This window comes from Lupinus angustifolius, chromosome LG10 (assembly GCF_001865875.1).
Source record: "Lupinus angustifolius cultivar Tanjil chromosome LG10, LupAngTanjil_v1.0, whole genome shotgun sequence".
Classification (NCBI taxonomy): Eukaryota; Viridiplantae; Streptophyta; class Magnoliopsida; order Fabales; family Fabaceae; genus Lupinus; species Lupinus angustifolius.
This window is the reverse complement of record NC_032018.1, coordinates 4,211,251-4,227,215: the sequence shown is the minus strand read 5'-3', so window position 1 is coordinate 4,227,215 and position 15,965 is coordinate 4,211,251. Positions and strand designations below refer to the sequence as shown.

Genomic DNA, 15,965 nt, shown 5'->3' with positions numbered 1-15,965 from the left:
TGATGTCTTTTTGGCTCATATGCTTTTATCTTTTGCTTACTTTCCGAATCTTGGCCCCACAGATGTGATAATTTCATCGTTAAATAACCAAAATGCCCAATTTTCTGAAAGCAAATCTCACAAGTTGCAAGGATACACTCTCTCCTTAATTTCTCGGATCTATTTGGCACTACTCATATAGGTTTATTCCCATCGACTTACAAGAAAGAAAGAAAAATAAAACATTAAGAACGATAACGCAAAAACTATGGCTACAAAAGTGTAAATTTATTCATTGAGTTTATTAATAATTTCCACACTTTTCAGTGGTCTATAATGAATTATAAAGTATATTGCAGGCTTCATTTGTTGTTGTTCTAAGGAGACTAAAAGCTAAAGTTGATACAGATTTTGTTGATGTTCTAAGGAGATGAAGAGCTAAAGCTGATGCAGATTCTCATTACATTTCCTAGGCTGATGCAGTTTCTACTCAAGCATGCTAAGGCTACACATATATACATCAATACATTTTAGCTTCCTCTGGACCAATTGTGAACACTCATTTTTTGTCCGGCTCAGAAAAAGCCCAATTAGTTTCCAAATGATAAGTTTTCCATTTCAAGAAAATACAAATAAAGTCTAAGCCCTAAAAAACAATTTTTAAAAAAAATGTTGTTTGGGCTGCCATAGGCCCACATGTGATCTTCCAAAACAAAAAGAATAAAAATAAAAAAAATAAAAAATGTTTTCTTCTTAAAAAATTTCGAAATAGCATTCAATAAGTGTAAGATGGTGAAAGATTTTAAAACCAATTTTCGGATTTTTTTAGCATTTAAATAAGATATCATGCTTAAAAACACAATTGAGTGCCATAATAACTAATAATAATAATAATAAATTAATTTTCGAATTTAAAAAAAATAATAAAAAATTAAAAAAAAAGATTATTTTCTCTTAAGTATTTATTGATTTTTCGGATAAACAAAAAAATAAAAAATCAAAAAAGATTTTCAAAAGATTTTAATTTCAAATTTGAATATTTCAGATTTAAAACTCAAATTTCAAATTTGAAATTCAAATTCCAGATTTGAAATCAATTTTTCAAATATCCTGGTTAATGGAAATCAAATCAATTTGATTGGATTTTAAAAAAGGGGAATATTTGATTTATGAAAAATTAAAGAGGTAGGCAAATCTTTAGGGTTGGACTATTTTTTCCCTATAAATAGTGGGTTAGGATGAGGAGAAGAGGACACAAAAAGTATTATTGAAACCCTGCCAAAACATCCAAAAAAAAAACTCCCAAAACCCTGCCAAACGTGTTATGCAAAAAAAAAATAAAAAATAAAAATTTTGCTGCGAGAATCAATCCTGTGTGGGTGGGTTCATCGTTTATCCGTGCATCCTCGATCCCTAGCCGTTAGATCTGCATACTCCCTCCATCCGTGAGTTGACCACAAAAAGCAACCAATCGCGGGACGAAATACGTCTCGGTCTCACTGCACAACAATCTCTTCCTACCACGCGTGTTTCTCTTTTTGCTGGGTATTCTATTCAGTGCTTACCAGGTTTGCATTTTAGCTTTTCTCTAACTGTTCATTATTTGCATTAATATCATCATATTATATCGTATATGATAAATTATTGTATCATGAAAATTGTAATTATCATAATAATAAAAAATATTAATTATCTGTAGGCAATTAAAACGTTATGAACGTAATGTGTGAATATAAAAATGGATTGGACCTATCAATATGATGAAATTTCACTATTTGTTCTTTTCTTTCACCACTTAACAATGAACCTTTAATTTCGCTATTCAAACGCTCAGAATAATAATTAAATATATAATAGAGTCACTAAATCCTATTACAAGGTAAAAAGTGTATTCCTAGGTGTATCATTTAATTAATCTCATTATGACATTTATAGTGTGGGTATTAATAATAGAACATGTTATTTTGATGTCATGTCACTTAATATTTATTCTTTATTCTATTCATGTTAAGGAATACCCAAAATTTAATATATGCCACATATGTGAAGCCAAACACAAAACACAATGCGTAAGTTTTTAAAAGTTTGGAATAAATCACATTTTTGTTAAAGTTTTATACCTTTTGAATTTTAATCAATATTCTTAAAATAACTACCACATTTTTTTTATGATAAAACCATTATAAATTCTAAGACGACAATCACTCCAATTTTCAAGATATGATGCGGTATCGGACATATAGGTTGCACTTCATCAGCTTAATGATCACCATGACTAATTCACCAACGAATCAAAAATCTTTTGTTCATAAACTGTTAAGATCTTAACTAACCCTTAGTACAAAATGCGGTATCGGACGTATGAGCTGTACTTCACTCGTATTATAGGATCGTTAGTCGAGATTTAACTTATATTTTTATTAAAATTAATCCAACCAACAATCCTTTTTCTACTTAAAGAACTATGTAAGCCTTGATTCCCTTAATAGGGATACGTAGGACCAAAGTCAATCTTGTCAGGCCCAACTAAAAAAAATAATTTTTTCATTTAAGTAATTAATCATTAACTAATTAATTTAATTGATAAAAAGGTGTTCCTTTATTTAATAGTAATAACAACAAATAAAAAATATAGTAATCCATGTAGTTTAGTATAGGGTACCGCTTAAGGCGGGCGAGTGAGGTGCTAATACCTTCCCTACCCTGTAACCGACTTCCGAACCTGGATATCAAAAATCCAAAAAGCCCAAGGTAATTGGGCTAAAAAAGATTTTTCTACATTTTTTACAGTAAAAAATGTAGTGGCAACTCGAGAGGTCGCGTAGCCGAAAATTAGGGTGCAACACCAATCTTGCATTACAATACTTGCAGTAGAACTCTTAGATCTTTTTAGCACATGTTATAATTATATTAACACATGTGAAGTAAGAGTTAGTTAGAAGTTGTTAGTTCTATTTTAGCCGTTACTTCTTATGCAAGGCACTTACATCTTTGTCTAAATGTTTGTGACTAATCCTCACAAATCAATCAATGAAAATACATTGCGCAATATTCTCTTAAAACATCTCATTACACTTCTACTGCAAGAAGCATTCTTGTATACAAATCATCTTACAAGCCATACATTCGGAATCAGTGCATCAGAAAGTAATGGATGCATAATCAGGAGAAAGCCACCAAACACAACTTAGCTTGCATGTTACATAAAATCCATACTGCTTACACCTTGGAGAAAATCCAGGTTTTGTCCTTGTCTCTCAACTACTAGATGGAAATAACTACCACTCTTGGAGCAAAGCTATGAGGAGGGCACTCATCTCAAAGAACAAGTTCAAGTTTGTGAATGGCACATTACCAACACCAGAAGAAACAGATCCAATATATGATGTTTGAGAGAAATGCAACAACATGGTTGTGTCATGGATCACAAGATCACAAACACAACAAATAGCTCAAAGCACAATCAACATAGACAATGCGAAGGATCTTTGGCATGATCTCAGGGAAAGGTTCTCAAAAGGTGACCATTTTAGATTCTCTGGCCTTCTTCAAGAAATACATTCCATAAAGCAAGGGGATATGAGTGTATTTGACTACTTTACAGACCTTAAAACCCTCTGGAATGAGCTTGAGTCCCTAAGGCCTATGCCCACCTACATCTACAGCCTTAAGTGCAATTGCAGTTTCTTGAAAATCATTATGAACTATAGAGAATCAGAGTATATAACATACCTATTAAAGGGACTTAATGATCAATATGACACTATCAAAGCACAAATTCTCCTAATGGAGCTACTACCATCAATCAATAAGGTGTTTTCCGTAGTCATTCAACAAGAAAGACCACCAGAAGGTACAAACTATAATGAAGGAAAGACTGCTATTAAGAATCTCAATTCCAACTAGCCTTGGAAAACACAATTGAACAAGAACAGTGGAAAGAACAACACAAACTACAACAACAAAGGACCAAGAAGATTTCAAGGAATTGGAACCAACAATTTTGGAAAAGGTTATGCATCCTCAAACAACAAGATTTGCACATTTTGTGGAAAGGAAGGACATACCATAGAGACATGCTACTTTAAGCATGATTTTCCCCCGAATTTCAAATTTAAATCCAAGGGAATGGCATGATCGGCAACATTCAAACACTCGACAGAGGACAAAACATCAAAGAATGTAAGGAATCCACTGAAGAAGATCAGTCAGAACAGGCACAATTAAGTTTCAACCCCGAGCACATGGTTAACCAATTGAGCCATGACTGCACTGATTAAGAGGATGTTGTAATCTCAGGTAATCTTCTCAACAACCAATCTTGGATTTTAGATAGCGGCGCTACTGACCATGTGACTAATAATTTGCATAATTTCACAGCATACAAAACCATAAAATCCATACATGTGAAATTGCCTAACAACACCACTATCATTGTTAAACATTTTGGAACCATTCAACTTAACAAATACCTTACATTGTTCAATGTTATGTATATACCTGGTTTCAAATATATTTTAATCTCAATCTATAGACTTGCTTGTTCTCTTCAATGCAAGCTAGTCTTTGATGAGGTTTCTTGTCTCATTCAGGATACAATTTCCTTGAAGAAGATTGGTCATGCTAAAGTCTACAACAATCTCTACCTATTAACACAACATGATCAACAATCAGACAAGGCCTCACACACTATTAGTTCCATAGAAAAACATGATGTTTCTGATTTTGATCTATGGCATTTTAGGTTGGGACACCCCTCACATAATGTCCTTAAGAACATGTTAAAAACCTTTCCTTACATGAAATTTGACTCTACTAAAATTTGTGATTATTGTCACTTGGCTAAACAAGCCAAACTCCCCTTCCCTCACAGCCTCACACACACCACTCACCCATTTGAGATGATCCATATGGATATTTGGGGGCCTCTAGGTGTCCCTACCATTCATGGGCAAAAATACTTCCTTACAATAGTGGATGACTTTACAAGACACACATGGTTGTTCTTAATGTTGGGAAAAAAGTCACACTAGACAATTAGTAAAGGACTTTACTAAGATGGTTTCTGTCCAGTTTAATTCCAAGATCAAGATTATTCGGATAGATAATGGCCTTGAATTTGCTATGACCAATTTGTACTCTCAATTAGGAATCATTCACCAAACATCATGTGTTGAGACAACTCAATAAAATGTCATTGTTGAGAAAAAACATAGGCACATACTAAATATCACTAGATCCCTCCTTTTCCAATCCAACTTACCTCACTGTTGTTGGGGATATGGAGCTAAACTTGCTATCCATATCATAAATAGACTCCCTAGCCAAACTCTCAATTTCAGATCACCTTTTCAAGCCTTGTATGACAAAAAACTAGACCTCACCCATTTAAAGGTCTTTGGTAGCTTGTGTTTTGCCTCTACCTTAACATCCAATAAAACTAAGCTAGACCCAAGATCCAAGAAATGTATATTTCTTGGCTATAAACTAAAGACAAAGTGATTCATCATTTATGATCTACTTATCAGAAATATTTCCATATCCAGGAATGTAATCTTCTATGTACATCTGTTTCCTTATCTGAAACACCATGATCCTCAGATCTTGAACAATGAGCCTAACTTAGATCATTTCTTGAACCTGGACCCTCCCATACATCAACCAACCTTCACACCCCAACTAACCTCGCCTGCACCAAATCCTACCACTATTGTAACAACACCTGATATACCAACATCCAACATTAATAACCATTCACCCCTATATACTTCCACTACATTCCCAACTATATGGAGATCAATTAGACTTACCCAACCATTCACCTATTTGCAATATTACCACTGTAACCTCCTAACCAAACACAACAACAGTAGTGAACCCACCATTAAACATCCCCTGCACAAGGTTCTATCCTATAATTCCTTATCTACCACTAACCTACACTATGCTTTCTCCATCTCCACTAACATTGAACCAAAGACATATAAGCAAGTCATCCAATATGAAAATTGGATCAAGGCCATAAAGGCTGAACTTTCAGCCTTAGAATATAATCAAACATGGACCCTTATGCTCTTACCACCCAACAAACAAGCTATTGGCTCTAAATGTGTCTATAAACTAAAATTCAATTCCGATGGTACCATTGAGAGGTACAAAGCCAGACTTGTGGCTAAGGGCTACAATCAAACAGAAGGATTAGATTTTGATGACACATTTGCTCATGTAGTAAATTAACTACGGTAAGGCTATTGTTGGCCATAGCAACACGCAAAGGATGGATTTTACACCAATTAGACATCAATAATACCTTTTTATATAGTGATTTGGATGAGGAAGTTTACATGACATTACCTCAAGGAATTCAATGCTCCACTCCTAACCTTGTTTTCAAATTAAATAAATCATTCTATGGTCTTAAACAAGCAAGTAGACAATGATTTGCCAAATTATCTCATGCTTTGATTTCCTTGGGTTACACACAATCTCACCATGATCACTCTCTATTCACTAAATCACATGACTTTTTATTTATTGCCTCGCTAATATATGTGGATGATTTGATTCTTGCTGGTAATGATATACATGAGATTAATGATGTAAAAGCACGCCTACATCAACATTTTCAAATTAAAAACCTTGGGACATTGAAATACTTCCTTGGGCTTGAGGTCACTCAAAACTCAGCTAATATTTCCTTGTGCCTAAGGAAGTATGCACTAGATTTACTCTCAGACACATGATTCCTTCATTCCAAACCAGTCCCTACACCTATGGTGAAGTCTACTCGTCTCTCTTAACATGACAGCAATCCATATCCTGACCCTGTTCTATATAAGCAGCATGTTGGTAGACTCTTATACTTGACCACCACTCGTCCTGACTTGAGTTTCTCCATCCAACAATTGAGCCAATTCATGGCCAATCCAACAATGAATCATAACAAGGCAATGACAAGAGTCGTGAGATGCATTAAAGGTAGCCCTGGCCAAGGTTTGTTCTATCCCTACACTTCTATTTTACAAATAAAATGCTTTACTGATTCGGATTGGGCAGCATGCCCTGATACTCGAAAATCTATATTTGGTTTTTGTATGTTTTTGGGCAATTCTTTAGTATCTTGGAGATCAAAGAAACAAAACACAATGTGACCCTCATCCTCTGAAACTGAGTATCGTGCTTTGTTCATAGCATCACGTGAAGTGCAGTGGCTAACATACTTGCTAATTGATTTTAAAGTTCCTTACAAGGAACCAGCCATTTTATACTGTGATAACAACTCAGCTAGGTACATTGCAGATAACCTTGTGTTCCATGAACGTACCAAACACATAGAAATTGATTGTCATGTGCTAAGGGAACGTTTACAAAGTAAGTTATATTTTCTACTCCCTATTACATAAACTCAACAAACTGCTGATATCTTAACAAAACCATTAGATCCCTCTGCCTTTTATCATTTTCTCCACAAGTTGGGAGTGAATAATGTCCACTCTCCAGCTTGAGGGGGACTAATAAATTATAAAGTATATTGCAGGCTTCATTTGTTGTTGTTCTAAGGAGACTAAAAGCTAAAGTTGATACAGATTTTGTTGATGTTCTAAGGAGATGAAGAGCTAAAGCTGATGCAGATTCTCATTACATTTCCTAGGCTGATGCAGTTTCTACTCAAGCATGCTAAGGCTACACATATATACATCAATACATTTTAGCTTCCTCTGGACCAATCTTGTATTACAATACTTGCAGTAGAACTCTTAGATCATTTTAGCACATGTTATAATTATATTAACACATGTGAATTAAGAGTTAGTTAGAAATTGTTAGTTATATTCTAGCCGTTACTTCTTATGCAAGGCACTAACATCTTTGTATAAATGTTTGTGACTAATTCTCACAAATCAATCAATAAAAATTTATTGCCCAATATTCTCTTAAAACATCTCATTACACTTCGGTATTATTCTGTGTATGTAAACATAAAAGAGGTTCTCCTTTTGTATATACATGACAAAAATATATTGAGAAAGCAAGGTCAAATACTCAATAAGAATTTTTTGTACATTAGTGAGTTTCCATTTGGTGGAGTAATATACCACACCTTCTTAACAAATAGATCATAACCACAAGATGATGAGTTTTTTTTGTTGATTGACAAGTGCTTAACCCTAAAGTTAGTTTAATTATTTTGTCGGACTTTTTTTATGGGCTGAGATCCTCTCTAGTATTAGAGGTTCTAGTATTGGAATGTGAGACCCATATTTGATTTCATCATTTATAATATTTTTTTGTTTACAAATATTTTAAAATCTATATCATTCAAATTTTTTAAAAGCACATGTCACAATCTTATGTAGTATTGGACCTTTTAGTAATGAAAATGATCCATTTTCGTTTTTTATAGACTCCAATTTGATCCATAAAAGACTACCTTAATATCAGGCAAATAAAATTTGGTAACACTATATATATGTATAATATAACTAAATTCAATTCAAAAGTAATATCAACTTTAATTTCTAAAAACCAAAAGTTTTCCTATTAACTTGCTATCAAGACCGGTGATTAAATGAGCATGAAACAAGAAATTAAGAAAAAAAGGAGGTCGAAACTAAAAGACATTGTATTGCAATATTTGTCTTATATGTGCAAATCTAAATCGGGCGGATTTTTCTTTACCCAAAGGCGAACACAAACCTAAAAGAATTAATCAAATCGATTCAAAAACAAAAAAATTATATTACGGTTTTAATTCAATCTAGGTGAAAACAATACATCAACTAAAGGTGGGTTCAATACAATAAAGCTAGTACTTTTTTTATTAAAGTCTAGAAAGATCTTACTATAGAGAAGACATGATTCTAAATAAAATACTTTAATATTTTCCCAAGAGAATCTAATTATCGATTTTATGGCAAACACGACATCAAACAATTTAAGTTTTGCTGAATAGTCAAATATATAATCTTATCATATTTTCACCGTATTCATTTTCAATTTTGGAATATAGATATGTCCCTTACAATAATAGTTGTCACGTGTTTGTAGGTCCAAAGCAAGAAACTATTGCTAATTATTACGGGAAAAATACAATAAGTTGTGATATTTATAACTTACATTAATCACTAAATAACAAGTCCATGTCCCACCACACACTTATAGCTCTCTGCATTCTCATTTAAGACACATCTAGGATCCTCAACTTTTGCACAAACACCTCCCTTAAACAATTATCTATCTTCTATGATGTCTTATTCTCTAACTCGGATTAGTAATATATTATCACTTGAATAAAACAAAAATTTAAAATCAAAACGTAACATTTTAATTAGCTTAAGACAAAGAATAAAACAATATTAAATGATATTTGTCCTGAATAAAGTAGTTCAAAATAGAATACAAGTTCCCTCACCCGTCATCCCTTTTATTAATAAAGAGAGAGCACATTTTGCTTCACTTCCACTCTATTAGCTTGTACTTTTTTAAAATGGCTCTCCTAACTTTCTTGCCTGAACAATCTGACCCCAAAAAGAAGCAGCAACTTCCCAAACGCAAGCACAAACAAAAACAACAACAGAATCCTCAACAACAGAAACAGAAGCAAAAGGAAAAGGAGAATGAGAAACAACCTTCTTCATGGGACCAAATCAAGAACCTTATAACCTGCAAACAAATAGAAGGTTCAAGAGTGCATGACCCTTCCAAAGTTGGTTACTCCATGTTAGGGTCTTCATGCAGCTCCATATGCAGCTTCAGAGATGTTCATGGAAACACTAGAGTAGTTCATAGAGCTGATAACTCTTCCCCTGAGAGTAGCACTTTAGGTCAAGAAAATGGTTTACTCAATAGGAAACCTCTCACACCTGGCCCATCATCAACTCGTTCAGGGAAATCCATTGGTGGAACAACCTACACATCTTCCACCAGAGGAATTCATCAATTCAGAAAGCTTTCAGGCTGTTATGAATGTCACATGATCATTGACCCTAAAAGGTAAATACAATAGCACAAGTTCATACTTAATAGTTTATAATAGTTACTAGTTATTATGTATATTGAAATTAATTACTACGATTTTCAATTTTCTATGTTCACAAACATATATTACAGAAATTAATTAGCTACTATATGATTGAAAAATTAGGCTACCAATTCCGAGGAGCACTGTTTGTGCTTGCTCACAGTGTGGGGAGGTCTTCCCTAAGATGGAAAGCTTGGAGCTTCACCAAGCTGTTCGACATGCTGGTACCACTCTTTTTCTCTTTACATTTTTTCTAAATTTGTCCTCTTCTTTTTATTTTATCCTTTTTAGAAGAATGCATGGATCATAACTAATTCTGTCATGAATCCATTGTCTATGTGGATTCCTAATTATTACATATATTCCCTTCATATATATGAAGCTGGTGTTCACAAGTTTTTCTAATACAACTCCTCTTAATTACCATAATTAAAGACAAAAGTAAGGGGCTATAATAATGATTATATCTTTATCTATTTCCCCATTTGACCTTTCTTTTGTTATCACGCAAAACTTTTCACTTTATTGAGCTGTGGTCGTATAAATATAGATCTGTAATCTGTTTGTTTTATTCAAGCATGCCAACAATTCAACAAAAAATTTCTCTTCTGCTCGATCATGTTTGTAGTGTTAAAACTTAAAAAGTAGGCTTCCAAATTAGGAAAATGGAATAAAAGGGGACTTCACCATCCCATGTCATTATCTTGTTTTGCTTAGGAAATATGAATATATTCTATATATTTTTCTCCAATAGACCTGTACCAAAATTTTATGTCCCATTGTGTATAAATTCTATCAAAAAATGTCAATTAGTTAAGAAGAAAAATCAAAAAAATAGAAAACAAATTTTTTTCATTACTTATTGTAATGTGATTGACTTGGAACATGAAAATATTAATTTTTTGGGACATGTGATCTTTGTTCATTTTTTCTATCTCTTTATAATATAATATTTTGGGTCATTTATGAATTTATTGATATGTTATACTATTAGACTAATGTCAATACTTTAATTATTATGTCTTTGTTCTGTATTCTTCATTAAAATAATAAGTAACATGAACCCAAATGATTTAAGAAAATGGGGTAATAATATTGCATGACCAAATATTTCAGTATTCAATTCACTCCTTCCAGATGCACCCACCAACACAGTGCATTTTTTGCGCTTCTTCAAGGGTTTGTAGCATAGTACGAGATCACAGCTGTCTTCTGCTACGAAATTAAATGATCTGCCTCCTCAACGTGCCAGCTCTAATTGTTAAAAAATAAATGAATTATTATTTGAATTTAAACGATGTCTCACCCTCATATGTTATTATATGATCTATAAGAATAGGAGTAAATCATACTAACATGTGTTACATTGATGTTAAAAAAATTTATACATTAGTAATTTAGAATAGATCACTATAAGATAAATGAATAATGCTAAACACAAGACTATTTGGCCACATAAGTTTTGTGATTTGATTATATTAACTCAGTTGTAAGTATGGAATGATTACCGGTAAGTTTTAACTCATTATGTCACCTTTTCTAATTTGTAAGAAAATATATAATGTCAAGTGATAAATTTAAAGTTGATTGTATGACCTTTTATCATGAAAATGTAAAATGTGGGTGACGTAAATAAAGTTTTCTAACGATATTTTAAGTGCTCTTAGAGAAGCTTCTTACTTTATATTATTAAAAGATGTAGAATATGACAATCATTACTGTAATGACTTTAATATAATACAATATATCTTATATTCATGTAATTAATTATATTTTTTATGTTCCATATAATATAAAAGTATAATATATATATATATATATGCATTATGAGTATAAATATTTATACATAACTTATTATTTATTTATATTATTTTTTAAAGTTAGAAATGAATATTGAATAATAAAACTTTAACCGATACATTTTTTTCTCACAGTACAGTGCTTACTGTATATACATTAAATGCTATAGTAACAGAGGGAGAGTACAAGTTCAAGTATCTTACTCAAGTTTTTGTCCTACATTTACATGATTAATGAATTTGGTGAAACAGTTTCTGAGCTTGGACCAGAGGATTCGGGTCGTAACATAGTTGAGATAATATTCAAATCAAGCTGGCTGAGGAAGGACAACACAATATGCAAGATCGAACGGATATTAAAAGTCCACAACACCCAACGCACGATCCAACGCTTCGAGGACTGCAGGGACACCGTAAAGACCCGTGCACTAAACTCCACCAAAAAAAACCCCAGGTGTGCAGCAGACGGCAACGAACTCCTACGCTTTCACTGCACCACCTTAACCTGCGCGTTAGGCTCACGCGGATCCTCCGCCTTGTGCTCCGCCGTGCCAGGCTGCGGCGTCTGCACCATCATCCGGCACGGGTTCCGTGGCGGCGACGGGAGTAAGGGTGTGAAGACCACCGCGAGTAGTGGTAGGGCCCACGACTCGGTGCAGTTTGGTGTTGAAAATAGAAGGGCTATGTTGGTGTGTCGTGTGATTGCGGGGAGAGTAAAGCGCGTGGAGAAGGACGTGCCGCTGTTGACGGAGGAGGAAAATGTGTCGGTGGTTGGGTCCTATGATTCTGTAGCTGGGTACACTGGAATCTATTCCAATCTCGAGGAGTTACTTGTTTTCAACTCAAGAGCTATTCTTCCTTGTTTTGTGGTCATTTACAAGGTGCTTCCATGTTAAGAAAATACTAGTATTAAATTAGTATCTAAATTATACTAGTACCTTGTCACTTATAATTTGCTCTTTGACAGTGAATTTCATGATTCAAATTAATCTCTAACATCTCGTTAAAGTTTGAACATTTCATGGTTAATTTGAATCACGAAATACACAGCAATTTCTATTATCTAAGGATTAATGTAATCTGGAGTTGGAGATGGGGATCATCAATTTGTTAGAGACATCTTTTTTCTCTCCATAATTTTACATGCTATCTATTATGATTAATGGTGATTGGTGAGTAAATTATTAGTTAAAAATGTATTAATACAGTTTACTAGTAATTTAGTTATCATTAATCGTGATGTAGTAGCTAGGAATAAGATAAGTGTGATGGTTAGTGTATTGTTCAGTTGAGAGCATCTTGAGTGAGAGATGGAATTGGAATATTGTTATGTACTTTGATTTGGTTTGGTGACATAGTGGGTGAGATTGAAGTTAAGTGGAACCAGTTTGATGTTGTATAAACTAGTAACTGATAAGTCTCTGTTTGTTTTTTAATCATTTATGGATAAATGGATTTTGTGCAACTGTTTAAAGCAACCGCATCCGTGCTTCTATAGTTGCTCAAGATTTTTTTGAATTTCTCATTTTGTTCATTTTAATTGAAGCAAATGGGTTTAATGGTATCCTAATGAGCTAATATTTATTTTGGATAGTTGTTCCTTTCATTAAATATTGTTTATATAAATTGAATTATTTACCATTTTTATTATTGTAGTAATATAATAAAGCTTTATATTATTATATCCCTGTCTTGTTGGTAATGGAAGGTAAAGAGCTGAACACAATATTGTATTATTATATATTTCTACTCATTGAAGACACCGTAAACAACATTTAATAAAAATAAATAAATGGGTTGTACTGCCCAAATGTGAAGTATTGACTCGTAGGGGTGTTCAAATTCAGATTGGTCTAAAAATAAAACTAAAAATTGATTCAAAATAGACCGAATTGCAAAATTTAACGTGTTTAGATTGTATTGAATTTGTTTATTAAAGATCAATCAGTCCGGTCCGGTTTTCAGATTCATCTCTTGAATCTAAGACCAAAATTGTTTAAGTATATAACCCTTTTAAGTATCTTCCACACTTAACATATCTCCAACTCCTAAATTGTTCCTTGATGTCTAGATTGTCTAAGTGTTGTCTTATGGTTAGTGTTGTTAATACTAATGTTGTGATGATGTTGCTGTTTACTTTATTGTTATTGTCTTGCTGTTTATTGTTGTTTACTTTTAGTATTGTTGGACATTTGTTAAATGTTTTTGAACATTATTTTTTGATGATTTATGCTTAATCTTTGGTAATTTTTATGAGTTTTGAGTGTACATGCAATTTTAATTTTTTATAAAAAAAACCGATCTCAAAACCGCACATAATATTTGAATCAGATTGAATTGAATATCTTAATACAAATAGACTACACCAATTTAGACGACATAATAGTTATGTGCTTGAATCAGATGATTTTTCGCCAAAAAAACCATTCAAATACTGCGAAACACCCCTATTGACCCGTCATCTTCCAAGCACACTATCAAGTTCAGTGCTTGTCACTCCACGTCCACGCTCTTTTTTCTTCTGCATTTCTTTTCGCATTTTTTAAACCTTAGAAACAAGGAAAATAATTTGGTAAACTAAAACAGGACCCTAACAAGAAGAATAGAAAAATTCTATCTGTGAATAATGTTTGTTAGTTTAAGTAAAAATGTTTGGACCTCGTTAAAAAATACATTACATACTGTAAATAAAAAAATAGACGATGAGAGATGTTTACCCTTGATAATTCTTTCTGATTTGAACTTTGTTTGGTCCCTTGTGTAATGGCAATACTAGTTTGGAAAAGAACATTTGTAGCCACTAGGCAATAGGAGATGGGTTATGCTCTTGTTTATAACATCAAATACTTACTTTTACAAAAAATAATAACATCAAATACTCATAACATTTTTTATCGAAGGGAATATACTAATGTTAGGATTCATACTTCGCAAAAGTGAATTTGTTGAAGTTTGTTAATAGTGGGTAATGTGCAATAATTGGAAGATAATATATGATAAGAAAGAGATGAGAGAGCAGGTTGGGACGTGATCCCTTTTGCTTGTCCTTCACCAAACAACACTTTTCCTAGCAAGGCATAATGAAGAAAGTAGCTTCTCTATTCTGTATATGTTTTTTTTAATGCATAGTCTAGGCTAGGAATATTGGATAATGCAGATTATAATTGCCAAAAATGCATAAGCACATGGAAGTTCTTACTGTCCTGAGCATTTGGACTTTTGGAAAATTCATTTAGAAGAATACAAGTTTCCAGCGAATCCAATAACCCAATAATGCTATACTAGAAGAGTAGTTGTGGGTTTCATTTTCTTAATCATACCTTAATTAAGGCTTTGTTTTAAAAAAAAATTAGTACTATTCAACACTTTTATAGTATTTCATATAAATGGTTAGCAAAATTGGGGGAGACTCACATCTCCGTTAATTACTAAAGGTTTAGGGTTTAAGTTTGAGAATCCTCTCATAAACACATCTCATTATTTTTATGTCATTATCTTTCCTTCATTCTCTTTAGAAACTTAACTGATCAGGAACAATTTGTAAGTTGGTCACCACATTTTATGGGCCCGTGCAAAATAATAATGTGACCTTAATTTATAATTTCTAAATAATTTATAATTTCTAAACAATATATGAGTTTAACACTGAAATTTTAACAAAGATATAATCTATTTATATTTTTGCAACATTTACCAAAAAATGGTGACTTTCCCAGAATATTGTTAATGCATACAAGTCTACAATAATATAGACATATAGTCAATTAGAAGCATCTCACGCAAGTTACAATATTTATAAGTTAATGTGGTTTGAAATGTAATAAATTTATTATCCCAAAATAAACACAATAACCAAACAAAACAATATAATGAATGAGTAAATGAAATTGGGCCTGCTAAAATGGGTCTTCAGTAGTACACTTATGAGTAAATGAAATAGGGGCTACTGAAAATGAGTCTCACTTGATATTTGTTAACAAGCCCTTGATGAGATCTACACTAAAACTAGTTCAAGAAACTTTGTTACTAACATTGGGGATTAAAATTGCTGATGCAAATCGCAATCTCTTCATTTAAGTAAATCATTGTTTTGTATTGAACACGTCTTAGCAGAAAATATAGAAATAAATTCTTTCTAAAAAACCACATGTGTTCCTCATCTACTA

General features: G+C 32.7%; 1 protein-coding gene across 1 annotated transcript; it reads left to right on the top strand.

Moving 5' to 3' along the window:
* Positions 9,360 to 12,730, top strand: LOC109358939. The gene is made up of 3 exons (XM_019603449.1): positions 9,360 to 9,972; positions 10,124 to 10,224; positions 12,052 to 12,730. The coding sequence occupies exons 1-3, from the start codon at positions 9,467 to 9,469 to the stop codon at positions 12,693 to 12,695; spliced, it is 1,251 nt and encodes a 416-aa protein (XP_019458994.1). The 5' UTR covers positions 9,360 to 9,466; the 3' UTR covers positions 12,696 to 12,730.

Bases quoted from the DNA above. Each gene is read 5' to 3' on its own strand.
- LOC109358939 (XM_019603449.1), top strand. From the start codon at position 9,467: ATGGCTCTCCTAACTTTCTTGCCTGAACAATCTGACCCCAAAAAGAAG. The intron at 9,973-10,123 runs GTAAATACAATA...TTGAAAAATTAG, and splicing joins ATGATCATTGACCCTAAAAG to GCTACCAATTCCGAGGAGCA. The intron at 10,225-12,051 runs GTACCACTCTTT...TTGGTGAAACAG, and splicing joins CCAAGCTGTTCGACATGCTG to TTTCTGAGCTTGGACCAGAG.